This window comes from Musa acuminata, chromosome BXJ3-5 (genome assembly GCF_036884655.1).
Source record: "Musa acuminata AAA Group cultivar baxijiao chromosome BXJ3-5, Cavendish_Baxijiao_AAA, whole genome shotgun sequence".
NCBI classification, from domain to species: domain Eukaryota; kingdom Viridiplantae; phylum Streptophyta; class Magnoliopsida; order Zingiberales; family Musaceae; genus Musa; species Musa acuminata.
The window spans coordinates 42349911-42377682 of NC_088353.1; the positions used below are offsets into that span (position 1 = coordinate 42349911).

The window sequence follows — 27772 nt, forward strand, 5'->3', positions numbered from 1 at the left end:
TGTTTATTAGACTAATAATAGCGGAGCCGATGAGACGAGTGAGAGGCCCATTGGTTCGCCATGAATGACTTTTTCGTTGCACAAAGACGAGCATTTCAGCAAACATGTGTCGGGGTGTTTCGCATGGTCCTACAAATTGGCTCGATTCACAATTAGATCAGAAACCGAGTGAGACGCGAGAGGGAAGAGAGAGAGATAGAGGGGGGCGGCCTTCCTTTTTCTGTCGTTTGTTTCCAGTCTCTCGATCTCTCTCTGCTCATCATCATCATCATCAGCATCATCGGCGTCCTCCTCTTTTTCTTTCTCTCTCCTTTTTCTTGTCCTCGTAATAGGCAAGCGGCAACGGCCGATCGGGAGGAGGAGAGGCCGCTCCTTCGATCACCCAAAAAAGAGGTAGCTTTTTTTTAACCCCTATCCTCTTTCTCTCTTTGCAATTGGCCTTCGATTGGGAAATGGCCTTCGTTTTCACTGTTGTTCGTCTTCGAATTCGTCCTTCGGCGCACCTTCTTTTTAATTCTCGCTCAAAATCCCCGGCTTGATCCCTCCAGATCGCTTCCGGATTGGTGCGGTCATCCGAATCGGCTTCGATTTGGGGGCGGGCGGGAAAATTAGCTCTCTTGATCGAGTCATTTCTTGCGGTCGATTTTGGCTATGAGGTGATCTTGTTTGCTTGGACAGGAGACGGAAGTCTGGTTGTATTAGAAAAAGCGGCACCGCGGAACGGTACAATTTCAGGTTTCCTGTTTGATCTGTGCTTGATGTTGCATCTTTGCATGTGAAAAATTTCCTTATAATCGTGGATTTCTTGGGGGAAACTTTGTCTTTAGGTGAAAAAACGTCATCTTTCTCCTGAATATGGAACTTGTATGGAAACTTGTCAAAAAATTGGTCTAGTTATCCCATGGGAAATTGCTGAGGAAGGAGTACGAGGCTAGGAGCAGCGTTTGCCTTCAAAATCAATTATTTATAAACGATTTAGGAAACATTCTTAAGGCATCAAATTCTGTTTCATTGTCCAACTCAATTACCTGCAGTCAAGAATGATTAAGCAGATACTAAACCGGCTCCCTCGAAAGCCATCAAAGTCATCAGACAGTCGGGATTCAGTTGGTGGACCAACTCCTCAGTCGTCATCTTCTTCGACCAGTTCAAGAAATGGGGATTTGCAAGCCAGTAGGATCACAAATCTGAACAGTCAGGCCCCTCCTGGATTGAGTCCTGGGTTAAATCACCAAAACAAGTATGATCCAGCTGTTAATGTAAAGCTGAATGGCAATAATGTGGTCCCAGTCTTTGAAGCATTGCCGAGCTTTAAAGATGTCCCTAATTCTGAGAAACAGAGTTTATTTATGCGAAAGTTGGACCTTTGCTGCGTTGTGTTTGACTTCACTGACCCATCAAAGAACCTGAAAGAGAAAGATATAAAGCGACAGACATTGTTAGAGCTTGTTGACTATGTGACTTCATCATCTGGGAAGTTTCCAGAGAATGTCATGCAAGAGATTGCAAAGATGGTGTCCGTCAACTTGTTTAGGACCTTGACTTCCCCGCCTCGAGAGAACATGATTCTGGAAAAAATTGATGCAGAAGAGGAGGAACCTGTAATGGACCCCGCGTGGCCTCACTTACAGATTGTCTATGAGTTCTTTCTACGTTTTGTTGCATCTCCGGAGACTGATGCTAAGTTGGCAAAAAGATATGTAGATCACTCCTTTGTTCTTAAGCTGCTCGATCTCTTTGATTCTGAAGATCCTAGAGAGAGGGAGTACCTAAAAACAATACTCCATCGAATCTATGGTAAATTTATGGTGCACCGACCGTTCATCAGGAAAGCTATTAACAACATTTTCTATCGGTTTATCTTTGAAACAGAAAAGCACAATGGGATTGCAGAGCTACTGGAAATTTTGGGAAGTGTCATCAGTGGATTTGCTTTGCCACTAAAGGAAGAGCATAAATTGTTCCTTCTCCGTGCACTAATCCCACTGCACAAGCCAAGGTGCATTGCTATGTATCATCAGCAGTTATCATATTGCATAACTCAATTTATTGAAAAGGACTGCAAACTTGCGGATACTGTTATAATGGGCTTGTTGAAATACTGGCCTATCACAAATAGTTCAAAGGAAGTAATGTTCTTGGGAGAGTTAGAAGAAGTCCTAGAAGCAACTCAGCCTGCAGATTTCCAGCGATGTATGGTTCCACTGTTTCGCCAGATTGCTCGCTGCTTGAACAGTTCTCACTTTCAGGTAGCTATCCTCTCATATTTCAGTTGTAATTTCAGATCATACTCTTATGTACCTCGTGCTTCATTCTGATTATATTTCTCATCCATGTATTTTTTTCCCATTTTTTCTTTTAGCTGTGTAACATAAGCTTTGTTTAGTAGACATCACCAAGGTTTAAAAAAAAAAGAGTCATTGATTGGTATTGACTGGTATTTACTAGTACAACCATGATTCGGTACACAAACGACTGATATTTATCTTGCATGATAGGCTTTTGATAGCTGTCATCTTTTCTTCTGTTTTTTTTCCTTTCTCTCTTCTCACACAGTCTCTCCCTTTCTCTTGCTTTCGTGTATCTTTCTCTCCCTCCTCATCCTCTGCCTGTTCCTCCTCCTCACTGTCACCTCATTGCTATTCTTCTTCTCCTCCTCCATCTCGTCCTCCTTCACCTTTTCCTCTCCCTAATTCCTTCTCTTATCTTTCTGCCCCTCCCCTTTTCTCTCCCTCTTTCTCTTGGTCTGGATGACACTGACGTTTACTGAATGGTAGTATGTTTGTCTGTACCATAATTATGCTGATCAAGCCATTGACTGATATCGGGCATCAGACCTAGATTCTAAACCTTGGGTACCAAAAGGTAGATTGACTTGAAGTTTTGCATGCCTTTTCTAGGTTGTCTTGTAATGTCATTGTCTACAGTAGCATATATATAACACCACTGAGGTACCTGAGGTGGTGATATCACTCTTATTGCACTTGAAGGAGATCAGTTTTTAGCTAGAGGTTTTGATGAATTTGCATAATCTTCTATGCTACTAGCCTCTTGTTCTAGGGAGAGTCCTCTAAGTTTATAGGTCTCTTTTTACCATTGGTGTGACACTTAAGCCTCTCTAATAATACATATTAATTGTGGTTAGAGTGGCCTGAATTTTTATATTTTATTTCATTTCTTAGTTGGGCAGACTTTTCTTTGCCTGAAATTGTCTTATGTAAACTCTGAGAGTGAAGGAGGATATTAAAGGGAGCCGGTTGTTCGCTAAAAGTTTACTTCACTTGTTCACTAGGAATTATACTCAAAATTCTGATCAAGTAAATCAAGCTTGAGATTAGATATTGTTCTAAGTATTGGTAATTCAATATGGGCTGTGCTGTTCATGCTCATATTTGGATCATTAATTTCATATGAGTTCTTCTATGTGGTATGCTATGTTGCTTCCTTATAGGAATAGTGCTCTATTATGCTTATGTCCAATTTTTTCATATGATTTGCCATCTCATTCATTAGATTCCAATGTGATAATTTATTACCCAGTTACCTGTGCAAAAACTAGGCCTGGATCTTCTAATACTCGGAAACATCTGAATCTGGACCAAGGTGTTACAGACTTGCAGTTTCACCCATATCTAATATTAGATATGTTTGTTTATTAGGGGGAAAATAGTTATATAGAGAGCAGATAGTTTATGATTTAATTAAAATAGGGTTCCAGAGCTGACGAACGATGTCTCTCAATCAACAGGAGGCTTTTTCAGCTTTCACTCTCTTTTCTTATTTCTTTCATTTTCTACTGTGCTCCATTTACTCTTAATTATGTTGATTTCGCAATCATATACTTGCTGAACTTGCCGCCTTCAGTTTGACATAGTTGTTTTTGCTTCCTTGCAATGTTCAGCATTTTCCTCTCTCCCTCTCTTTCTGTCACCAAACTTTCATTTTCTTCTTTCCTTCTTCCCTTTCCCTAGGTAATTTCGAACTTTCAGCTTTTAGGCAGATGCCTAGAAGGGGCATTATTGTAAGAAATATTTGATTATGCATTTTGAAACAAGAATGAGGATAGTCTATTGTTCATAGAAATATGCTAGAAGACATTGATAATGCACATTTTATGAGTATGCTGATTGTTTGAGCAGGAACAGGAAGTTGTCTCATATGTCGTACCTAGGGTAGGCTCAGTCAGAATGAAAAAAATGTTTATATGGGACATCAAATGCATTCTAAGATCGGTATGCGTTGATATACATGCTAAGCTTAATGCAAAAGACCAGTGTAATGGGATGAAATCTTCTTAAAACTGCCCTTATCTGCTTCAAAATCTTTCTGTGACACCTCTTCAGTCCACTTAACTTATCTCTAATGTTTCAGCTGTTAAATGCCATGGATTATGCAATATATATAGTTCTCGAAGAGTTGCAAAGAAGTCCACAAATTCTGATTGTCACTAAGAAACCGTTTTACGTGGCCAAAAGACTTGGGTGTGATTACTTTCTAATTTCAGAATATGTTCCAAGAAAATTGAGAACTATAGTAAATATGTTTAATAACAGAAAGCTATTTGTCATTTTTCTAATTTTTGTATAGGCCTTGGAGAAAGTTTCAGATCATCTCATGTTCTTATTTAAGCACATTATCACTGTTGCCATTGTCACTATCATCACCTTTGCCACTGTGTTTTGCACCTCAACAATAAAATGACTACTACTGCCACTCGTCTCAGTCACCACTGCCACTACTGTCACCTTCGTGGCCATTGCTAACAGCATTGCCAATACTGTGGTTGTCATTATCAACCTATCACCATCATGACCGCCTCCAACACTACACCTTTTCTGCTGCCACCATACCACTACAATATCTCACCACTATCATGGTTGCTATCACTTGTAGTTCATGCCACTAGCATCACCATCACCTTCACCAGGCCTTGAGGGCTTGTGTCAACACTTTGTATTAACTTCAACTATATGAGCAATGAATATTATGCATCAGTATAGGTGCCTTGAAGACTTGTATCTCTACTTTATATTAACTTCAACTAGTCAATGGGATAATGGTAAATTAACCCTTGAACCACCAAACTTCCAGTGGTCATATGCATTTCACAAACTTTTGATTTGTGTTGGTTCGGTGCTTTGAACTGATCTAGAGAAATACTTATCCTAATTATTGCACATACACACTGTATAAAATTAGAGGATAGGATGATATTCTGTTTAGTCGGTCATTGGATGAGTTGCACAGTCAACATTGTTTTCTCCTGTTGAAGTTTTTTCATGAGATCTATTTGTTTCTGCATACAATTCCTTTATTGGATAAACCACTGTTAGTAACTAAAAGTGTTCACAAAATTCTTTTAGGTACATAAATCCACTAAACAGATATATCTTGTTTTCCAATATTTTGTCCTATCAGGGACCTATCGATAATCATTCATATGAAATTTTCAATAAATTTTGCAACTACTTGATCTTTTCTCATGTCAATAAACAATGTATTGAATAATCAGGAAGTGATACAATTATTATATTTCTAAATATCTCATCTAGGATTTCTATTGTTTGATAATTGTATGGAAAGATCTTTTATAGTTTACCTTGGTATGTAAGTTTGTTAACATATCTATCTTTGTGTCTTTGCATGCTTGAATTGTGAGTCACACTAGCAATTTTAATCTCACACCTTAACTATTGATGGAAGGTTTGTATTGGTTATCTCTAATTAATTTTAATCTCAAAGTCTGATTAATTTTAATCACTCTCGAATCTTCTGCTGATGCAGGTGGCAGAAAGAGCATTGTTCCTTTGGAATAATGACCACATTGAAAACTTGATTAAACAAAATTGCAAGGGTTTATTACCGATCATCTTTCCTGCATTGGAGAGAAACACAAGGACCCACTGGAACCAAGCCGTGAAGAGCCTAACACTCAATGTGTGCAAGATTTTCTCTGATCATGATCCTGATTTGGTTGCGGAGTGTTTGAAGAAATTTGAAGAAGATGAAGCTAAAAACAAGGACATCATGTCAAAACGTGAAGCTACATGGAAGCGTCTTGAGGAAGTTGCTGCTTCACGAGCTGCAAGTAGAGAAAGTGTGACTGTTCCCCGTGTTGTACCATTTCGAGCTTCCTCTGGTTGATTCCATATCTACATATTAGCTCAACACGCTCGATTCAATCATGAGATTATGGGTCTTGATATGCATGTTCAAGATTTTTAATGCTTCTGATTTGTCTGGTCCATGAGGGATTCAGAAGTTCTTATAGGGTTTTACTGTGCACAAGAGGTGCTTGACAAGAAAATTGTGAAGCAGCAAAAGTGCCCAAAAAAGAGAATTTAGTTGACATTCTAAAAGGGTGAAGCTATTGGAATTTGCAGGCAACTGCTTTACCCATTAGTGTCTAATGAGTGTATTAATGGATTATCCCCTGCCTTGGTATATTTTTATTGAAGCAGCCATCATTTCTTTGTTAGAAGACCTGATTAAGGTCTTGAATGAATTCAATATTTTATCATGTCATCCAACTTCATTTTTGCTAGGAATCGGATTGGTTAACATGCTGCTTTGTTGGTGGTTGGGGACTTTGGCAACCATTATCTTGCTTTCAAAAGTGAAACATATCTTTGTTCTAACAATCTTTTCATTTTGAACTTGGCTTCTTGATCAAAATCTTTCCCTGCTACTTTGTCAATGAATGTTTTCATTTTATTGCAATAATAGCTCTCTTTTTGTTGGAAGGTGAAGAGAGATTGTCTCAAATGTTTTCTATGAGATGAAATATAAGGTACAAAACGAGAAGATATTTATGTGTTTGTATATATTTGGTTAATTCTTAAATTTATTTTAATATCCTTCAAAATGAAGTCATAGTCAATCTACGTTCTAAAACATGGGTTAATTACATATTATCTTATGTAATTAATTATTTTAATATTTTAATTATTATATTTTTAAAAATTATATTTATACTTATGAAAGTGAAACATTTAACATCGTTTCTTCTAAGTCAGCATATTCAGTAGTAAATTCTATGATATTTTTATCGATAAAATTATTTTTATTATTATAAGGATATTTTTATCGACAAAATATAAAGATAAAAATATTAAGGATAATTAATTATATGAAATAATATGTAATTAATCTTCTACGAAGTTATGCTCGTCAGCGTTAGACCAATGGACTAAGATTATTTCGTTTGGATCGAATCAAGATTCGAATTTGGTTGGGCGAGCCCAAATAGGCATCGGATGATGCCATGCAAAGGCCATTCGCTTCCTCCCCATAGTAGTGCCCGGAAGCTGTTTGTTTTTTTCCCTGAACCAGCCGAGTGGAAATGGGCGGTCAACACCGAGAATGATGCGCGCGATGTCGTCTTCTCTTCTCCTCTCGGCGGTCCGACGCGCGCACGCCTCCGCGCAACCACCCCGGCTAACCAGACTCGCCCTCCACCCTCCCAAGGCCGTAAGAGTTCGCCCTTCTTACCTCGGCTTCGGTGCCTTGTACCCTAGATCAACCCTATGCACCCTTGGCATAGAGGTTTCGAGCTTGATGACTGGATAGCTCTTTTTTGTGTCTTACGAATGCCAGTATCTGTTGTTTCGAAAGCTTGCTCGGCTAGTATTTTTCACATTGGTTGCATTGTTGACCCTCTCCTTCTCTTTCAGGTAGAAGTGGAGTTCTCCGATGGCAGCAATTTCAACCTTCCAGCCGAGTTTCTCAGAGTGTACAGCCCCGCCGTCGACAGCAAGATCAGAACGATAGGCGGTGAGAAGGTAATGTTTCCTTATTTGAGGTTGTTTGTGGAGATCTACGTGATCGTTAGACGTGATATGGCATGGCAAACAATAGTCTGCTGTGCTTCGTCATGTTGACTTGTGATTAAGAGCTGGCTCTTAATGATACCAAAATGTTGTGACTTGTGCATTTGTCTTATTCATCTTTTTGGTCTCTTTTCTGGGGATTTAAATTTTTTGCTCTTTATATTTGTTCTTATTTGATTGCACTCCCACTATAGATGCTGCACTTGTTTACTAGGTTTATGGTTATCAAATTTTTAGCATAATTGATTCCCCTAATTTTCAATATAGTTTGCATCTTGTTCATCCTAAATGACAAAATTGCTAATGTGTAATGCCTTCTCTCTATACTGGACTCGTCTTGATTGAGCCAAAAGAATTGCTTCGTTAGGATATCATATGGTATGGCATATCAAAGAAATTTGTTTCATGAAATCTTTCCCATGCCTTTTGAGAGGGAAGCGGAACAGCTAATCTGGTGTCTTCTATTGTGTGCATTACCATGTTGTAGACTACCTTTGTTCAGTTTACACATCACTCTTGATGTTAGACTTAGTTTCTCTTAGCCCAAACATTTGCCGGACACTCTGGCATTGAGTTCAACTTGGTAGTGGCTGAACGAGTTATGGGAAGCAGTGTAGCATCCAACAATGGAGCTATGCTGAAAGCACAGAGCAAAGATATCTTTCTAGTGAAGTGGTATGAAGAGAAGCATGAAAATTTCGAATCACTAAATCTTCTTTTTTCCGTTTTTGTGTTGAGTCTGAAGCTGAGCTTAATATTTTGGTTATTATCTGTCTTGAAACATGAGATATCAAGCTCTATGTTCAGATTTAATAGGATCAGACCAGTGAATTAAGTCTTATGGGTCTTTGGATCACTTTCCCTTACTTCTACTGTCCTTTAAGACATTTTATTGTGGCTTTGGAATCTTATTTTGAGTACAATTGATGTTTAAGAGTCCTATTTTGAGCTATCCTAGGTTGAGGGAGAATTTAAGTCACTAGAAAGAAAATGCTTGATAGCTTTTAAGAGCCCTAATAACTATTTTGAGAAGTTATAGATAATTCCGCATTAGTCGAGTGTTATACACATCACTATTTAATAAAAATCTAAATCACAATAACTGAATGTTTTGATGCTAAGCTTTGAGATGATTGATATTATTCCAAAAAATATGCCACTTTATGTCTTTAAAATAATTTTACAATATGAACAATCAAAGAAAAGAATTTGTAACTCTTTCAAATCCTCCAGAACATGCAAAATCCACGATTATGTTCAAGAAAATACTTTTCAAATTTTCAACACGTGAGCAAGGATCATTATTCCATATTTACAATTGATTTAACCTTATAAAGTAATTTCATTTGAAACTTGAAATTGTTATCTATACCTTTTGTCTGTGCTGTTCACGATTATACAGAATGTTCTAGTGTTGGAGGCTAGAATAAATTGAAGTGCGAGCAACTCGTGAAACACACACACCACCCACCTTTTAGTTTAATTTTTCATTAAAGCACACAATTATAGCTGTTTCTTCCAAAGATCTTTGTTGCCTCCAATTAAAATGTTTGTTTTACGATTAGGATTGGTCACCAAGCCTGACCTTTATGATAAACTCTCGTCTAATTGAAGCACCAAAGCCATAATCTTTATGGTAGCAAACTTGATATGGTTGACTTTGTCAGACCTAATTATGTCAGTTAGCTAAATGTTGGATTAAATTGACATACTAAGAATTGGTTCGGTTGAGTGTTTTACTCAAGTTTTATATATCTGAAACAATATTACTGTAAAAGGTATTCAATGAAGAAGAATCTTGTTTGGTAATATATGATGCTAAACCTGTTGGCTTAGAATGGTGCCTGATATTTAGGTCAACAGTAGTAGACCCTAATTAGACCTATATTTCAAAACACCAACTTAACCTGTTTTAATTGACAAGTGGATGAAACATTGTTGAGTTTTTATTTCTTTGGATTTCATATGCATTCCTCTAAATTCTTCAGCAAAATTCCTATCCTTCTGAAGCTTCATTTCTGTGCCAATGTTAGATCAATTTTTCTCTAGCAAAATCAATAACAATCTTATTGCTATTCATTTCATCCCATTGGAAAATGGAGCTACACCGTAGAGGCTGCTACTGCTCTCTTACCAATTGAACTGACCTCTTGCATTTTGGACTTCGATCTTTTTTATTAACAAGACAAGTTCGGACATGTTATTAACTAAACCATCTCCTCTTTTTTTACTGATCAGATATATTAGTACATCATTTATACAAGAAAATATAGCCAGGTACCGAAGATTAATCTTGTGTGCTCTTAGCTGGTTAACTGAAAATTGTAATAGCTATTAAGATGACTGCAATATGTGTAACGGAGTGCTATTGTTTTGCCAACTGCGATGCAGCATGATGGTTATAACAGTGGTCAAATGTTTTGTATTTTTACTTGCTATTGAGAGAGAACTGCGATTCTCCTGGTTACCTCGTAATGCCTAAAATCTTTTTGCAAAGTTCATTCTTCTTGAGCCAGGTGATTTCCGGCCGTCGGCATGTTGGCATCATGTCCGCAGAACCAGTTGGAAACTATGGAGTCAGGTAAGGGTTGTTTGTGCTATGATTAATGCATATTGCTCAAGTATTTACTTGTGGATGGTTACCAGAATAATTTTTGATGACTTGCACAAGACTGGCATATACACATGGAATTACTTTTATCATCTGGGTGCCAACAAGTTCACCCTCATGCGAAGCTATATCAAATTGTTGAAGAAACATAGCCTCAGCAGAGATCCACAGAGAAGAAAATGATATGGAATTTGGAGGTACCACGTTGTTTCTTTTTGTGTATTGATATAAATGTGAACTCAATCCCAGATAATCAAGACATTAGGGCTTGTTGATGTTATTCTTATCAATAAAGATGTGAAGAGTGGATTCTGCATGCTTCTGAGATGATAACATGGTAGGCAAATTGATTCTCAAAACACTGGCTGGACATGTAACTGGTGACTGCAAAGGAGTGCTAGCTACAAGGCAACTGAGTTGCAGTATCTAATGTCAGCCTTGGATTTTGGAGCCAGGCATGGATACTGGTTGCTCCTGATGTTTGTGTATTAAGCTACCTCAGGCCATTAATATATTAATGTTTGTTGGGCTCAAAACGATTTTTTTTTGGCAACTGGCTCATAACAAATTCAATGTGCTGCTATTGCTTGAAACAATACATCCCACTTACATAAAAAGTTGTGCTGCTGTTGTTTTGATGTGCAACTTCCAAAGCTAACATATCTTATCTTTGTTTCTTTGATCATCCAGGCTCTTTTTACCTGATCAAAGACTAACCGCAAGAGGCGACACAAGATAACAAGGGAGATTGCATCACATCTGAAAAGAGATTCGAACTTTATGAAGCTATGAAGATTAAAAAATAGGTTTGTGTGACAAATATGTTTTCTCCGACAAGCAAGGTCGGCAGCCCTTGAATAATTTTATACGTGTACGCTTGAGGTTAAGCCGCATTTACCTAATATATTTAATTAACTTCATTATTATTGCATTCATAGATGCGGTCCCTCTGCTTGAGTATGCATTGTGCTTTTCCTTAAATAGTTTAAGCCTCTGGGAATTGTGGTAATCCAATAGAACTTTTTATCACATTGACTCTTAGAACCCAAATGACTAGAATTGTGTATAAGCTCTACTGTTGTATTCCAGCTTTCATTTGAGAAGGTCTAAAGATGTTCTTAGTGCTCAACAGCCACCATTGTTTATTTGGTTATTAATTGTTATATAATCTTTTTTTGTCAAAAGAGAAGCTGCTTATGAGATGCATAGGTTCAATTCTGGAATCAAATCATCCACAAGGTTGGTATCTTCTAATACACAGTGACTTTCTTTTCCTTATTCTAAGTCTCTCTCCTTTTTATTTCCTCCTTTTCCTTACTGCAGGATTGAGCTGTGAAGATGCCACCGAAAGCTTCTGCTTTTGAATCCCCCCACAGAGAAGTCGCGGACTCAAATGTCTTCCCCTGTCATTTTCTTTAGGAGTCATCAATCACACCAACCCACTGCGATGTCTTTCCTTCTCTCTCAGTCAACACTGTCAACACAGACCGACACACATGTCGGAGGTGCACCTTCGAACGTCCTTTTAATCTCGTGTCATTTTCTTTGGGAAATTATCACAAACACCTACCGCCCCAGAACTATATTCTCACACGCACTCGGAGTCAGAATTACATGTATAATACGCACACGCGAGAGATTGTGTTGTCCTGATCGATTGATACGCGGTGCCACCGGGCCCCAGCGTCAGGGTGACATCTCGGCCCCACCGCTTCACCCACCTTCAACTATTCAACCTTGAAAGCTACTGCCACTATTAATTTGTTCAATAAATATATATATATATATATATATATATATATATATATATATATATATATATATATACTCATAATTTTGAGAACTTTCTATCGTAAAAATAAATTATTTTACCGTTTCTTCCATGAAATTTAATAGTGGCTTCGCTCACATATTATTTTTATTTTTGATAGGATCCCTCCAGGATTTATGTTATAACGAAGGTGTAACTTTCGCTTCCATTTGATAAAACATTTATGATCGGTTCAATAAAGCATAAAGAAAGGTAGAAAATTGATTAATTACGATTCGATTTGATTTGATTCACTCTAAAATTATAGAATTAACGAAAGAAATGAAGGATATATTTATTCATTTATCAAAAAGATGTGTCCTGCACAAAATTTAAGATTGATCAAATTCAATTAATGAGTTATTTCTGAATAAATTATATATGTAAATTCTAAAAAAAACTTTTGTCTTTATTGAATCCACCCAACAAATCGTTTTTATTTTTTAGCAAGTCCTTATATCCAACCTACAAAAGCCTTTCTTTCTTCGTCGAATCTACCTAGCGATGAGGGTGTAATGACTCTCGTTGGACCTCGCTAAACCCAATGACGAAGGTATAATTTTAGTCATCATTGTCATTGAGTATGAAAAGATAGTCCACCCTCACTCATTGTCTCATTACACCCCTTCGTTATCAACTATCGATAAAAAAAGGAGGAGGCATACCTTAGCCATTGTTAAAATTGTTAGATGAGTTCAACAAAGAAAAACGACTGATGAAACAGATACACGATCAAGATGAAGAGAGGGTAATGCCCAATAAGAGTAAAAGGATCATTTTAGAAAAATTATTTTTTTAAAAAAAAGTTGGAGTGCTAATTGAAAATTTTTTAAACTTACAAGTTTTTTTAAAAATCATATACATATATATATATATATACATATAAATATATAAAGGATAAAAATTCCCAAAACTCCTATATTTTGGCTCTTTTTTAGAACAGATACACGATCAACATGAACAAAAGGTAATACTCAACCAGAGTAGAAGGATCATTTTAGAAAAAAAATTTTATTTTTAAAAGTTGGAGTGCTAATAAAAAAAGTTAGAATTTTTTAAAGTTACAAGTTTTTTTTTTTAAAATCATCATATATATATATATATAAATATATAAAGGATAAAAAATCCCAAAACTCCTATATTTTGGCTCCTTTCTAGAAAAGCTGAACTACCCCTGTGCTGTGTTGTGTTGTGCTGTGCTGTTCTGCTCTCCCCTTCCATCTTTAGCCAGCGTCTCCTTCCTGCCCCCAAAAGGTTCTTCTCAATCAACGATCTCTTGTTATATAACCAGACCATAGGTTAGCAGCACAAAGGATTCCATTACCACCGTCTCTCTCTCTCTCTCTCTCTCTCTCTCTCTCTCTCTCTCTCTGTTTCAAGAAAAGAAAGAGTTGTTCGAGGCCATGTTTCAGAACCAGCTTTCGAGGACATCATCCTTCAGAGGTTCCTTGAAGGGCCTTGAAGCTGACATAAGCCACGCCAACTCCCTGTAATCCCTCCATGCCTTCCTGTCTCTTCCATCCAATTGCTTTCTTTTGTTACCAGACATTTCTGGTTTCGGGCTCATGCTTCTTTGTTGCTACGAGTTTGTAAGATTCGATGAGTTGTAATCTGTTTGGTACCTGCCATTGCTGATGCTGCAGGGCAGAAACTATTCAGAGAGCCTATGGTGGTCCATGCCTGCACATGAGATTGTCTTGCAGCCCTTTGGCACCATTTTTCCTCTTCCTCATCCAGTATATGGGCTGTTCTTGTTCTTATAGTCTTCTCAGTTATTTATGCATTTTCCAGATCATGATATACAAGGTTATCATCTCACTGTATCTGATTTTATATTGTTTCGGTTGTCTTTTGGGTTCCTGTTCATCCAAGTTTCTTATGTTGTTGCTATGAGGGCATTTCTTGAGTTGAGGATTAATTCATGTGGTCTGAGTGTTGAAATTTATGATGTAAATTATCCAGGTTTATGTTGATGGAACATCATCGATATCCACCTATGAAAGGCGTGCCAGCCTCAGGGAATTCTATGGTCAGCAAAACTTTTACTTTCATGCGTTCATAAGATTCTTGAGGTACTTCGTTTTTCCTTGTATCCTGATGAGGATTCTTCCTCTTTTCTGGGTGAAAACATCGCAGCGGTCGTGTACCCTTCTCTTCAACAACTTGATAGTAACTTGATGGGTAGGGAGGAATGTAGTGAGAGGGGCCAGAATAAGGAGATTGTTGGAAGGAAGAGGATGGAAGACCGGAAAAAGGCTTCTGATAAGGATTTGGACCGAGAGGATGAATGTGGGATATGTCTGGAGGTTTGCACCAAGATGGTCTTGCCAAGCTGCAGCCATGCCATGTGCCTAAAATGCTACCGTGACTGGTAAATGCTTACCCAATGTCATTATGTTATAAGTAAACAGGTTTCATACTTTTATTTCCTCTAATTTTGGTCATCCTTTCAATCTCCAGGGATGTGAGATCTCAATCTTGCCCCTTCTGCAGGGGGAGCTTAAAAAGAATTCGGTCAAGAGACCTCTGGGTGCTTACAAGCAATGGCGATGTGGTTGATAACATGACACTAGAAAAGGATAACGCGAGGCGCTTCTACCGCTATATAGATAGTTTGCCTCTGATAATTCCAGATACCCTTTTCTTTGTCTATTATGATCAATGGATTTAAGAATAGTGATGTATGAACTGCACTATAGCTGACCATCCCTTGTAGGTTGAGTCTGGTAAGGAAGAGTTACTCAACCTGAGATGTCTCTTCCGATTGTGCAGTTGAATTGCATTGTGATGCTTTTCAGGATAATATTACATGAAATATTGCTCTCTGAAATTGAAGATCTAGTCATGCTATTTTTGGATGCCAAGGTTTGGCAAGCCACTGGAGGAAAAAAGAGAAAAAAATTGAAGCTTTTCATGTGCCCATTAACTTAGTTGATTTACTATTCTGCTGTCTTTCTATTTCAGTTGGAGTTCACAATGCTTCTCAAGAATTGACTTGTTATGCTTGACATGATGACCTGTAGTAATGAAAACAGAAGTTGGTTATTTGAACTCACAAAATAATCTGAAGTAAACACATGATAGATAGTCTTCATTTACCAAAGGTACAATTATCACGTACAACATAAGGCTAGTTCCACAATAAAATCTACTAGATGCACCAAGTCATCGATAAAGTTTACTAGTTACTGTGTTAGTTCAAGTTGTAGGTTTAGATTCCATTAAAGGTTGTTATACAGATGGTTTAGAGTCAATTAAAGCCATAATAATGATCAATTTTTTGGACCAAGTTTTTAGTCATATAAGGAGCTTACTATGAATCCCACTGCCAACTTTGTCATTAAAAAAGGATATTTCTTTCATGGGACACTTATGCATTCCTACAGGGTCACTTGGAGAGTTTAGTTCACAATTTGCAAAATGGGTTTTTAGTTGGTCACTTTAGTGTAGGAAAGATTTTGGACCCAGGGCAAGAAGGTTGACTAGACAAACATGGGATGAGATCTGTAAAGGTATGTGACTGGTATCAAGTTTTCCATACATTTATGTCATTCACTAAAGGACTTAAAACTCCATAATCATTTCTATAGCAGCATGGAAAGATGTTCTTGTTGATTTTATGCTAGGTTTATTAAAACATCTACAAAGGTTAGTCATGTCTTTGTAGATAATGATACTTGATTGGTTTGTTAAATGAGACATTTCATTCCTCATAATAAGATATCCAATACATCACATTTTGCATATTTATTTTCTAAACAAATTGTCTGCTTGTATGTCATTCCTTGGTTATTTACTTTAATATGGATCAATTAAACTCGAGCCATTTGATCTTGTGTCTAATCAAAGGACTAACTAAACTTTCGTTGAGTAGCGGTAACCATCCAATGTAGATTGTCAAACTTAGGTAGTCATGATATCTCTGGTCAATTTACCAATTTGCGTAACAGGCAAGCAATCTGCCTAATGGTATTTGATCTTACCTCAAGCTGAGTTTGCTTATAACAATTCAAGGATCAGATCCATTGGTAAATCCCTATTAGTCATTGCATGGTTACCCTATTTCTCACTTGATTGAAACAGGTAATGATGCCCAGGTAGGACTAAAGTTGGTGCAACTTCTTATTTTAGACAATCTTCTTATGATTAAGTGGTGCCTAGAGGTAAAGGATTAATTAGGTGGTTTAGCTAAAGTTGGTGATTAGTTTCTTTGGTTGGTATGGAATGGTTGAAGGATGCATCTGACATAAATCTGCATGATTACATTTGGGGAACATCCAACACTTAAAAAAAGTTGCATGGATTGTTTGAATCATAGGTAAGGTCGAGATTCTAGGATTTTGAGATTTGGATGTAGATCCTATTTAGATTTTATAACTAATAGATTGTATTAGCAATTAGGATCATCATAGGTCTATAACATCATAAAATAAAAAAGATTTTATGATCCAAATTTAGATTTTAACATTTGTTGTCAGCACTTCTTGTATTTGTTTGCTAGTGGTAGGCCGTTTGAATCAGGAAGTGCAACAATGACACCTGATCAATGACCCTCTTGAAGACTTGAACAATAGTGTGTATACCTCCTCTGATTACTAATACATGAAGGATCTGAGGATGATTGTCTGTTTGTTTTGTGCCTTCCTCTTATGCACCTATTTCATGTTATGCCATTCAGTTCTTGATTGGTTCAATTTGATATTTTAGGAAATTGACTATTAGTTCTTTAAGGAGCATGTTTTTCCTATTCCTTTGTCTTTAAATCTTTCTTTTTTATCACACTTCCGAGATGCCCATAAATGTTTGTAATTGCTAATACCAGGATTGCATGAGTTAAAGCAACAAGTTGGTTGACCGGTGAGGTTTTTCTCTTGATCCCTACAGCCAAATTTATATGCTTGATACTTCCAAGAATACATCGAATCAGATGTTCTGCATCCAGAAAATCATTTCATTGGTTAAAGGTTTTGTGATATGGCTGTAATATGTTTCTTCACCTAAAAGTTCAATAGTGGTTCAATTTAAATTCACAGTCTATATCCATTTCCTTGGTTTTTTTTATTAATCAAATTAACTCCTGTGATCTTGCTTAAATTGCAACACCTATGCTTTTGTGGATTGCCTGATGTTTGGATAAAATTCATTATCTATTCAGTTGGGATAGTATACATTGTCATTCTGGAATAAAGTGGATATAGTATTGAATGTTGCACTCATGTTGGACTTGGGCATTTCCATAATGCAAAATTTATCTTGTGGCATTCATTTAGAGCTCATGTATCATTTTAGTTTAAGAAATACCTGTAAGTTCCATTCTTTCCCAACTTAAACATCAACTTATTCTGAGGACTTAAATCTTACTCATAGATGTTTCATTCAGCTCCTTCTGACTCTTGGAATTCATTAGCACATTAGTGGTCTACAGTAACCATGGTTGTACAACATGTCGGCCACAACTGTTTGGTTCCATGCAGGCTTTAGTAACACCTGGTGAGCCACAGAATGCAAAGGAGTCAAAAATATAAGGGCCACTTCCACTACCACAGCCTACTCTTGGGTCCTCCGTCACAGTATTGTGTACATGGTCAGCATATGAGATGATGGCTTCAGGATATTGCCCTTAAGTTCTTGTAACTTGTTCTGAACAATCATATTATGGTTGTCGCTTTGATGGTGTACATTTGCAGCACAGCCAATATCATCACTGTCATCAGGAACCAGTATCAACATCAACAGTAGGCACCCTGTTAGTAGCAAACCTTATATACAACACACTTGGCACCTCAGACAAAGAAGTTCCTGTCAGCCAATAGAAAGTAAAGTATCATAAGCGAATTGTTATTTAGTATCATGAACATATTTTTGTGTAAGATAATGCATAGGCTGTTTGATTAGATTGGAAACTTCCTGATTAAATTGTTTCTGCATCATGGCAAAACTAGTTTAGGGTAAAGTGCAAACAAAGGATAGTATTCGAGCATGTTAATAGCTTTCTGCATGTTTCACAGGCCAACAAAGAAACCTGTGGTTGCCTGAGTATTGGTTGGATCATGAAAGACATGCCTATATGAACATCATAAGTCATGACAGCATGCAGGTCTGTTATTTTATTGTCATCTTCAATCATGTCATGGGTTTATCTAACAGCAATTTTCTTTTATCAGCTTGTATGTTGTTCCTTTGGTGTGTGACTTGCAAGTGATTCTCTTTGAAAAACTTATGTTCAAGATACAAATTGAGAATTTTGCTTTTGTTATCGAAGTACTTTAGACATCAGATCAGGGTGCTTTTCTTCTCATTCTTTAGTGAGCATTCATCATCTTGAATTATATATTGTGCTTTAACTTCCTTATTATTCTCCATATAAAGAGACGGACAATTAGGTGAGAAATATACTAATGAATAAGGTTTGTCATATCGGTTCGTACTAGTATACTGATTAGTCATCGATATAATATGTATCAAGGTGTCTCGATGTATCGTATGTTGGTATGCCTAGTCATACTAACGGTAGGATAAAATTACTAAAAATAATTTCAAAATTTTTTAAAAATATAAAAAAGTTAGATTAGGGTTTTTAAGTCAAAAATAAATATAAATTTAATATAATTTTAGTAAAATAATCTAAATTAAGAAAGAATAGTGATTTTTTATTATTATTATGTAGAGTAATTTTGTGGTATGGATATCCATTTCATTAATATTGAATTATCTATAAATAAATGATGTGAATTGTTAGATTATTTTTTAAATAATTTAAAATTTAAAATTTAAATGAATTAAGTAATCAATCAATGGATATACCTGATTTTATCATAAAAAAGAACTAGGGACTCCATCAGCGATGGAACAGGGTTCTTGATTCTATGTATCTGTATTTTAATTTGATATACTTGTCAAATCTAATCCTAAAAATGATTGTATGACATAGTATATTGATACATTGTATGTTATTGGTACATTAATTTGGTGATAGTCGTAGTTTGATCATCCTGAGGCAAAGACGATTATGGTATATATTAGTGCGGAGCATGGAGAATGTCAGAACTTTTACCTTTACCACTGATCTATTGTTTCATATTATAAGATTGATTATTATACTACTACTTGGAGAAATATGATCAATTATCACCGTACTATTGTTGGTCATTAAATGCTCCATAATACGATAATTGTGAATACAATGAGCTTCGCTTTGTGTTTATGTTGTGTAGAGTTTGTTATATCAGCTCAAAATTGTCCACTGCCTTCCCCTTCCTCTTCCATGTATAAACTTGACCAGTATCTCGTCGAGCTCTGTGATCTAAATCTTTGGTGGTATGTGTAAAATATTTTTCTTCGGTCCATGCATCACTCTTAAATTATGTAGATGAGATCGTCAACTCCTAGGCATTACTGTGATCATCGATTGAGGCATTGTTAACCACATCGTTGTCATGTCTTTAGACCGATCGAGTTATTGAATGCAATTGAGAAGATGTCACATCGCTCGACTTGATTCTTTTCAATTATGCAACTAATGTTACCGCCTTTCCCTTTGCCTTTGTCTTTGTCTTTGCATGCTGCGAGGACAACTATAGTAGAGGAAAGGGTTTAAAAATTATTTCCTATGGTTACTAATCGAAATTCGATCGTTACTAATCAATACAAACCTCGTATTGCTCGATATGAGGTCATGTAATGGGTGCGACCCAGTAGAGGGCGGTTTGCGTACCGATCCCCTGTCAAATCGGTACATATTGCTCGTACCAATCGATACCACTTAGTATAGCAAGCCTTGCAAATGGATATTCTAATTAACTCATAGAATAACAAATTTAATTGGTATGTTTTTACTTCTTATTTAGGTTTGTACATTCCAAGCCATCTAAAACAGTTTATCTAGTATTGCTTAGAGATTAAATAATCAATTTCTACAACATCTACTAGATTAAACAGTTGCTTAGGTTTGTACAGTTCATGCCCTTTCCTTTCGTATATCGTCTATTCTATCGATATGTCGATTTTCCCATGTCATCTAATCTTTTGGCATAATATCTGATCCTTCTAGCATGATGTCCAAACCTTTAGTATGAAGTTCGATTTTCGACACATTGACCAATTCTTATGATAATTTTTCGACACAATGTTTGACTCTCTTACTTAATAGTTGGTCATTTGGTAGTTTGAGTTTATGATTAAAGTATTTCTTATGTCACTCATCTCAAAGCATATTAGTCTAATAAACTCATAAATTAGTTTCATCATTAAAATAAACTCATAAATATTTCTTACACGTATATTTTTAGTTTCGAATCTTCTTTGTTAAGCTCATAATCTTATTAATTATTATAGTCTAAATAATATTAATATTATCCTCATCAAAATTTTAAGTCATTGCCTTGTTCATCTTATTCTACATTATCATCTTTAAAATTTTATCATATAGTCATAATAAATTTTTTAACTATTTTTTTCTATTTTCTAAAACAAATATCTAATACTATCATTCTATCTTGATTTGTCAAACTTTCACTATGTATAACTTTATAATATTTATAAATAATTTTATCTATATTTGTAGTGAGAAACAAAGTCTATTATGATTGTGAGCACTCTTATAAATAATCAAATGTTAATGTTTCTTATCAAAGTGAGTATTTTTAAGTATAATATCATACAAAGTTACAAAATCCAAAATCATACCATCATCTTTATTTCTCCTCATAACTAAAGCTCATATATATTCTTTTATATTCATCATATATTTTTCCTACAGGACCATTCAAATTTCCTACAGGACATTTCTTGAACAATGTCATTTAAGTTTTTCTAAAATTCTCTTTTGGTTTGAGGAGTATAAATATTAATGATATTCAAAATATCTTGTCCTTTCATAAAATTTAGAATTATAATTATATTTTTAAATCTTTTTATATCTTTAACATTGTTCTTAAGATTCTTCAATAATAATTTCTAAATTATTTTTGTATTTAACTTTTATAATATATCAAAATTTAAATTCGGTACTATCAATTTCTCTAGATTTTTTTCCTTACCCACATAGTTTATTGTAAGCAAATAATATTTATTTTTCTTCTGCTCATAATGTATACAAATCCTAATCTCTTCCCTGAAAGTGTTCATATATTTCAAGTTGCTAACCTAACATTCTGTTCTTAGACTAACTTCTTTACTCTAATTGGTCCAACCAATAAGAACCCTTGGTTACTCGGCACCATATCCGGGCATAAATGTGATGGGCCGCTTCAGGGTGACTTCCTAGCTCACCATTTAAAATTCAAGATACTTATGTGGTGAAGGTGCCCCACGTTTTTTTCGCATGACTACATAGCTTTATGCTGAAATCGATTAAGATCTATATTCATGAGATCTGATATAGTTTTATGTTGGTTATCATTAACCTAATACAATCATCCACCTTTTTCATCTAGGCTTTGGATCGACATTGACGGTTAATCGTCACTATCTCTCTATTATATATATATATATATATATATATATATATATATATGTAAATGTAAATGTAAATGTAAATGTACATGTACATGTACATGTATGTACATGTACATATATACATACATATATACATATATACATATATATATACATATATCACAATCAAATTTGAAGCTGGATTGCATGGCCCCATGTATCATTCTCATTAAGTTTTCAAATGACATGAACTATTGAGACATATATATATATATATATATATATATATATATATATATATACATATATATATATATATACATATATATATATATACATATATATATATATACATATATATATATACATATACATATATATATATACATATACATATATATATATACATATATATATATATTATATATATCACAATCAAATTTGAAGCTAGACTGCATGGCCCCATGTATCATTCTCATTAAGTTTTCAAATGACATGAGCTATTGAGACTTTGTTATTTGGTTGACAAACTTATGTCCAAATTATTGAACTACTCAAACACTTGTATTTTAGTAACAAGATGCAGCTCTTGACCTTCCAAGAACTATTCAAGCACCTTTCTGATGTTGCAGAGCCATTTTGAGAACATTCATAAGTGCATGATGATCATCATGTGGTATTACATCAAGGAAATAAATTCATGTACCAATTTCTATAATATAGTAAACCATGATTTTGCCACCTAAACTTCATAACTAAAAGAGTTTGGAGGAGAAATTGTAGTGAACAAAGTTATGTGCCTGCATGCCAAGTGATGCACTGTCCTGGACTTGGCATGAGTGACAACCAAATCAGACCGAAAACTATTTGCATTTGTTCGGTACCCTTTTAATTTAGGAAATGGTGATCTGATAGGTTGGTCATCTCTTGTATCCTACATAGAGAAATGTGCAGTTGGATGTGTTAGGTTGGTGACATCAAGGATTAACTATTTGGAATGTATAATGTCAGAACCTTTTTATCTTTATAAAACTTGAGTAGCAACACAAATTTATATTTGTCTTCTACTCTTGAAGTCTAGGATTAAGAATAACTTTTTTATTTAGTTGAATAGACCAACTTTAAAGGCATCATGACTTCTACAAAGTACTGCTAATTGATGAGGATTCCAACAGGGAAAGAGAGAGGCGAATAATGTCAAAGTTGGGGTAGTGGATGCTGACTCAATACATCAAAGAATAGGCCACTCAAGATTACAAGATGCCCTGTGCAACTTTATGGCTAGTGGATCAACTTTTCCCAGTGCTGAAGAACCTTAAGCAAGTTCTCTTTTGTTCTCAGGCTTAAATCTTCATTTTGAATCTTCCATTCTCCTGCCCACTCTCTTGATGCTTGAGACGTGCAGTCCACTTCTTATGTTGTAGTTCTTTTTTTCTTTTTTCCTCTTTCATGTCATGTAGTTCCAATGACAACAACTGCACAATGCTAGTGTTTGTGAAGATTATCTTAATAACCAAAGCTATAGTTGTGTGTCCTTGATATAGAGTCATTAAAGCCAACATTTTATAGTGGATACGAATACATAGGCATGTGAGGAATTATCTATTTTAGATAAGCACGTAGTGTGAGTCAAGACAAACTTAACCCGTTATGACAGTGACTTATGTCAAATGATGTTTGAGACACATGAGTTGAGAAAAACATGACCCGTTCTAGAAGACTCGTTACGATAGAGGCTCGAGCTGAATGATGCTTGAGATGCATGAGTTGAAAAAAACCTGACTCATCCTGAAAGACCCACTACGATAGAAGCTCATACTGAATGATCCTCTGTGCACAATAGTCGAGGAAAATCTTAACTCTAAGTAAAAGGAAACAAAATCGAGAACTTAAACGTAGAAAAGTTGATCTTAGGACTAACTTAAATGTTTGAGGGGTCGGATCGAGAAGTCTATCCCAACTTCGATTTTTGTGTATGTGACAATTCAAGAGAAAACATACGGGTCAAAATTACATAATGCTAAAAAGGACATCAATGATTATTTTTCTCTATAAAAAATAAAAAAAATAAAAAAATAATCTTCAATCTATAATTATTTAATTTTAATTTTATATAATAATAATATGATTATATTCTTGATGCTTACAAATATCATCGTAATCAAACGTGCTCATAAGAGGCATTATTTATGGTTGGTAGCAGGGAGGAAATTGCTGCCGGGGGCAGACTGAATCACCCGTGAAAACAGCCAGGGGTGATGCGATCCTCGCGCATATGAGTATCGCCTGGCCCGCCGCGGGAGATGACATCACCCGTACAAATACACGGGTGATTCAGTCATGGCGTTCGTGGCGGCTTCGTCGAGGCCCGCCTGGCCCGCCGCGGGAGATGACGCCTTGGCTACCAACTGCAACCGAAATGCCTCGTTGCAAGCGTGATGATTGGTTAGCAAAAGTGGGGCCGTGAGTGGGTAGGTGACATAGGTACGGTTACCAATTAGGTTTGGTGGTAGCCGAAGGACGGAGGTGTCTAACAGTTGGCAAGCCACAAGTTTTGCCTACATCCATGGCCCCAAACCCATCGCGAGGAGACCTCTGACCGCACTCGTCTCTTCCCTGCCGATCGCTTCCTTTCGTCCCTCCTATTTAACGCGCACTATCTCACTCCCAACTCTATTCGTCGCGCTCCTCCAAACGCTCCGTCTGTGCTTCTGGCTCGTTCTCCTTCCGATCACCCTCTCGAATCCAAGATGTCTGCCTACTGCGGCCAGTTTCACGGTATCCTTCCCCAGTTCCTTGTAAAAGTTGTTCTTTTCGCTTCTTTTGGGAACATCTGATGTACGTTTTCGGTTTCTTCTTTGTGGTTTTATGGATCTTTACCGATACTCTGGCACTGGATTTTGTGAAGATTAAGTTTTGGTTGGTTTGCTAGCTGGATTTAGACCTTCTAAGACGTGAGATGGTTTCGATCTGGAAAATTGTGTTGTTTTTGTCCTTTTCCTCCTTCGTACTTGTAAATGTGCCCTTTTTGTTATCCGTCTTCTTCTACTATGTTCGGCGTCCTGCCTCTTGGATTTCTGGCTTTTTGTCGACCGTTGGATTCTTCGAAGATTTGGCATATTGTGTTTCTTGTCCATGTCTCCTACTCCTCGTTCCGCGTGGAGCTAAAAAAGTTTCTTTTCTTCGTTTCTTCCACTTGCATGTTCCTACATCGTGTCCTGCCTCGTGGATTTCTGTATTTTTACGGATTCTTTGGGGCTGTCTTTCATGAGGGTCAAACTTTGGTTGGTTTAATTGGTGGATTTGAGATTTTCGTGGATCTGAATTGGCTTGCATCTGAAAAAATGTTTTTTTTGGCTTTTGGGTCTGTGTGATATGGTGTTTTTATTTTCCCCCATAGTTTACTTTTTTGTTTCCTTATTCTTTTCCTCCTAGCGTAGATTTGAAGCTAATAGTGAAGGAGTGTGTTCTTTTGGATAACTTTTTGTTTCCCTCAATCAGTATTATTTATAGCTCTACTCGATCTGATTAATTTGTCGATTATATGTAGTTTTATTGATCCTTTTTGCTGTTCTTTAATCTGAAATTCTCTTGGATTTTAGGGTTCATACTTGTTGTGTGAAAGCAGTAAGCATCTACATTACATTACTTTATGCCTTGTCGTATTGTTATAGAAGGTTCTTTGCTTATGGTCTTGTGAGTTACCATGTAAATCCTCTGTCCAACTTTAAAGAATCCTCAGTTCAACCTTTTCATTTCTCATGCTTTTCCGTTGATGTTTTATCTTTAAGTGAAAAGTATGTAAAAAGCTGTTCTGCAAATAGAAATTGTCATCATTTATCATCATTCCATGTGTAGCATATTAACGGCAGCTGTAGTTGTGAAGGCAAAGTTGTATCGAGGTTATGAGGAATAATTGGGAAGAGACATTATGCTCAATTGCTGCTGGTTCTGTTTATGCTGATTGTGTATGCATGTCTGGAAATCTGTGCCTGTTGGTCATTCTGGATATTGAGACATCTTTAGTCTCAATTAGATGACCGTAAATGCCAACCACTAAAATTGCATTGATGTAACACAAGTAGCTATTACAAAGTTTTTTATTAAAGACTACTGTATTAGGGCTGATATTATAATCATTGTAGGCCCCAAGATGATCTTCAACATTTTATCTAAGAATAGGAGGTTATATTTTTTTACTGTGTCAATCTTTACTGCACTATTGCTCTTGGAAATCTTAGTGAGACTCCAAGGTTAATAGTTGTTGCTATAAATTTTTCTTGTTTGTTTTATAATGAGCCTAAAGATCTTGGCTATTTGAATCTGCTTGAACTTTATGAAGTTAGTTTAGTTATGTATCAATTATTTTAAATGGTGGTCTGAATGTTTTAAGATGAGTAAATTGAGATTTCAAGTGTTGCCGAAAGCCTCCATGGTATATGTTAGTTTTACAATTAATTCACTCTTACAATTTTTGTATGCTGTTCAGAACATACATAGCAATTTATTCAAATGTCATCCAATTTCTGAAACAGTGCATGTTCTGCTCCATTTATTCTGTGTTGCTACTTGTAACCCTTTTGCTTTAAATTTCATATATTTTTTTTCTTGTATGCCTTTCAGAACATAGATAGCAATGTATTTACATATTTTGATGATAATTTCTTATCTGGTTGAAGGTCTGCCTTTATTCATGTTTTGTTCTTGGTAATATTGTATATTTAACTTTGCACTCCATATTGTAGATGAGCTTATTGCTAATGCTGCCTACATTGGCACCCCTGGGAAGGGTATCCTTGCTGCTGATGAGTCCACTGGCACGATAGGCAAGCGCCTTGCCAGCATCAATGTGGAGAATGTCGAGGAGAACCGTCGTGATCTCCGTGAGCTTCTCTTTTGCACTCCTGGGGCTCTTCAGTACCTGAGTGGTGTCATCCTCTTTGAGGAGACTCTCTACCAGAAGACAGTCGATGGAAAGCTTTTTGTCGAAGTCCTCAAGGAGGGTGGAGTCCTTCCCGGTATCAAGGTAGACAAGGGTACCGTTGAACTTGCTGGTACCAATGGTGAGACCACCACCCAGGGTCACGATGACCTGGGCAAACGCTGCAAGAAGTACTATGAGGCAGGGGCTCGCTTTGCCAAGTGGCGTGCTGTTCTCAAGATCAGTCCAAATGAGCCATCACAACTGTCAATTGATGCAAATGCTAATGGGTTGGCACGCTATGCTATCATCTGCCAGGAGAATGGTCTTGTCCCAATCGTTGAACCGGAGATCCTTGTTGATGGGCCACATGATATTGCAAAATGTGCTGAGGTTACAGAGCGTGTGCTGGCCGCATGCTACAAGGCGCTCAATGATCACCATGTCCTTCTCGAGGGAAGTCTGTTGAAACCAAACATGGTGACACCAGGGTCAGAATCAAAGAAGGTAGCTCCTGAGGTGGTTGCCGAGTACACCGTGCGAGCTCTCCAGAGGACTGTTCCTGCTGCTGTCCCTGCGATCGTCTTCCTCTCAGGAGGGCAGAGTGAAGAGGAGGCTACTTTGAACCTGAATGCCATGAACAAGCTGCAGGGGAAGAAGCCATGGTCACTTTCCTTCTCATTCGGCCGTGCTCTGCAGCAAAGTACACTCAAGGCATGGGCAGGTAAGGTGGAGAATGTCGAGAAGGCGAGGACTGCATTCCTCACCAGGTGCAAGGCGAACTCGGAGGCAACGCTCGGCACATACAAGGGTGATGCTGCAGGAGGCGTAGGCGTCTCGGAGAGCCTCCATGTCAAGGACTACAAATATTGATCATGCATGGTTGGTGAGTCTTCAAATAGCTTTATCATGTTGAGAGAATGTCAAGTGGGATCCAGTAGCTTTGTGTCTTTGCTGCTAAATAAGTTGCGATGTATTATGCCCTGAAACCGTTCAGGTTTTTGTTATCCGTTTTTGTAATATCTATCAACCATTGCTTGTAATCGGAAATATTCTGTGTTTGTTCAGAATATGTTCAGACTAATTCTGTACTTCCACAGAGTTTGTTCTAACATTCACTATTATTTTGATGGATAATATTATTTTTATAGCATAATATTATTTTG

General features: G+C 36.6%; 4 protein-coding genes across 10 annotated transcripts; all 4 read left to right on the plus strand.

Annotated features, from left to right (window-relative positions):
* The first annotated feature begins 112 nt into the window (after positions 1-112).
* Positions 113-6520, plus strand: LOC103986425 (serine/threonine protein phosphatase 2A 57 kDa regulatory subunit B' theta isoform). Of its 4 annotated transcripts, none has more exons than XM_009404446.3 (4): positions 113-393; positions 549-735; positions 828-2249; positions 5785-6520. In XM_009404446.3, the coding sequence occupies exons 3-4, from the start codon at positions 1041-1043 to the stop codon at positions 6142-6144; spliced, it is 1569 nt and encodes a 522-aa protein (XP_009402721.2). In that variant the 5' UTR covers positions 113-393; positions 549-735; positions 828-1040; the 3' UTR covers positions 6145-6520. The 4 variants fall into 4 exon arrangements, with proteins under 4 accessions (XP_009402721.2, XP_009402720.2, XP_018682147.2 ...); XM_009404445.3 differs by having other exon boundaries at positions 549-723; XM_018826602.2 differs by having other exon boundaries at positions 679-735.
* Positions 6521-7209: 689 nt separating this feature from the next.
* LOC135638167 (uncharacterized) lies at positions 7210-11360 on the plus strand. 3 transcript variants are annotated; one of them, XR_010496531.1, is made up of 5 exons: positions 7210-7470; positions 7674-7781; positions 10346-10410; positions 10501-10637; positions 11131-11360. XR_010496531.1 is itself a non-coding variant. In XM_065151155.1 (5 exons), exons 1-4 carry the CDS (start codon positions 7363-7365, stop codon positions 10621-10623), a joined length of 423 nt encoding a protein of 140 aa, XP_065007227.1. In that variant the 5' UTR covers positions 7210-7362; the 3' UTR covers positions 10624-10637; positions 11131-11360. The 3 variants fall into 3 exon arrangements, 2 of the variants coding, with proteins under 2 accessions (XP_065007227.1, XP_065007226.1); XM_065151155.1 differs by having other exon boundaries at positions 10327-10410; XM_065151154.1 differs by having other exon boundaries at positions 10476-10637.
* Positions 11361-13414: 2054 nt separating this feature from the next.
* Positions 13415-15176, plus strand: LOC103986423 (E3 ubiquitin-protein ligase AIRP2). Of its 2 annotated transcripts, none has more exons than XM_065151230.1 (5): positions 13415-13739; positions 13894-14056; positions 14213-14278; positions 14392-14621; positions 14711-15176. In XM_065151230.1, the coding sequence occupies exons 1-5, from the start codon at positions 13654-13656 to the stop codon at positions 14919-14921; spliced, it is 756 nt and encodes a 251-aa protein (XP_065007302.1). In that variant the 5' UTR covers positions 13415-13653; the 3' UTR covers positions 14922-15176. The 2 variants fall into 2 exon arrangements, with proteins under 2 accessions (XP_065007302.1, XP_009402716.2); XM_009404441.3 differs by having other exon boundaries at positions 13416-13739; positions 14213-14279; positions 14387-14621.
* A 9042-nt stretch (positions 15177-24218) lies between these two features.
* LOC103986422 (fructose-bisphosphate aldolase 1, cytoplasmic) lies at positions 24219-27762 on the plus strand. Its single transcript, XM_009404440.3, has 2 exons — positions 24219-24463; positions 26431-27762. Exons 1-2 carry the CDS (start codon positions 24436-24438, stop codon positions 27477-27479), a joined length of 1077 nt encoding a protein of 358 aa, XP_009402715.2. The 5' UTR covers positions 24219-24435; the 3' UTR covers positions 27480-27762.
* The last annotated feature ends 10 nt before the right edge of the window (positions 27763-27772 follow it).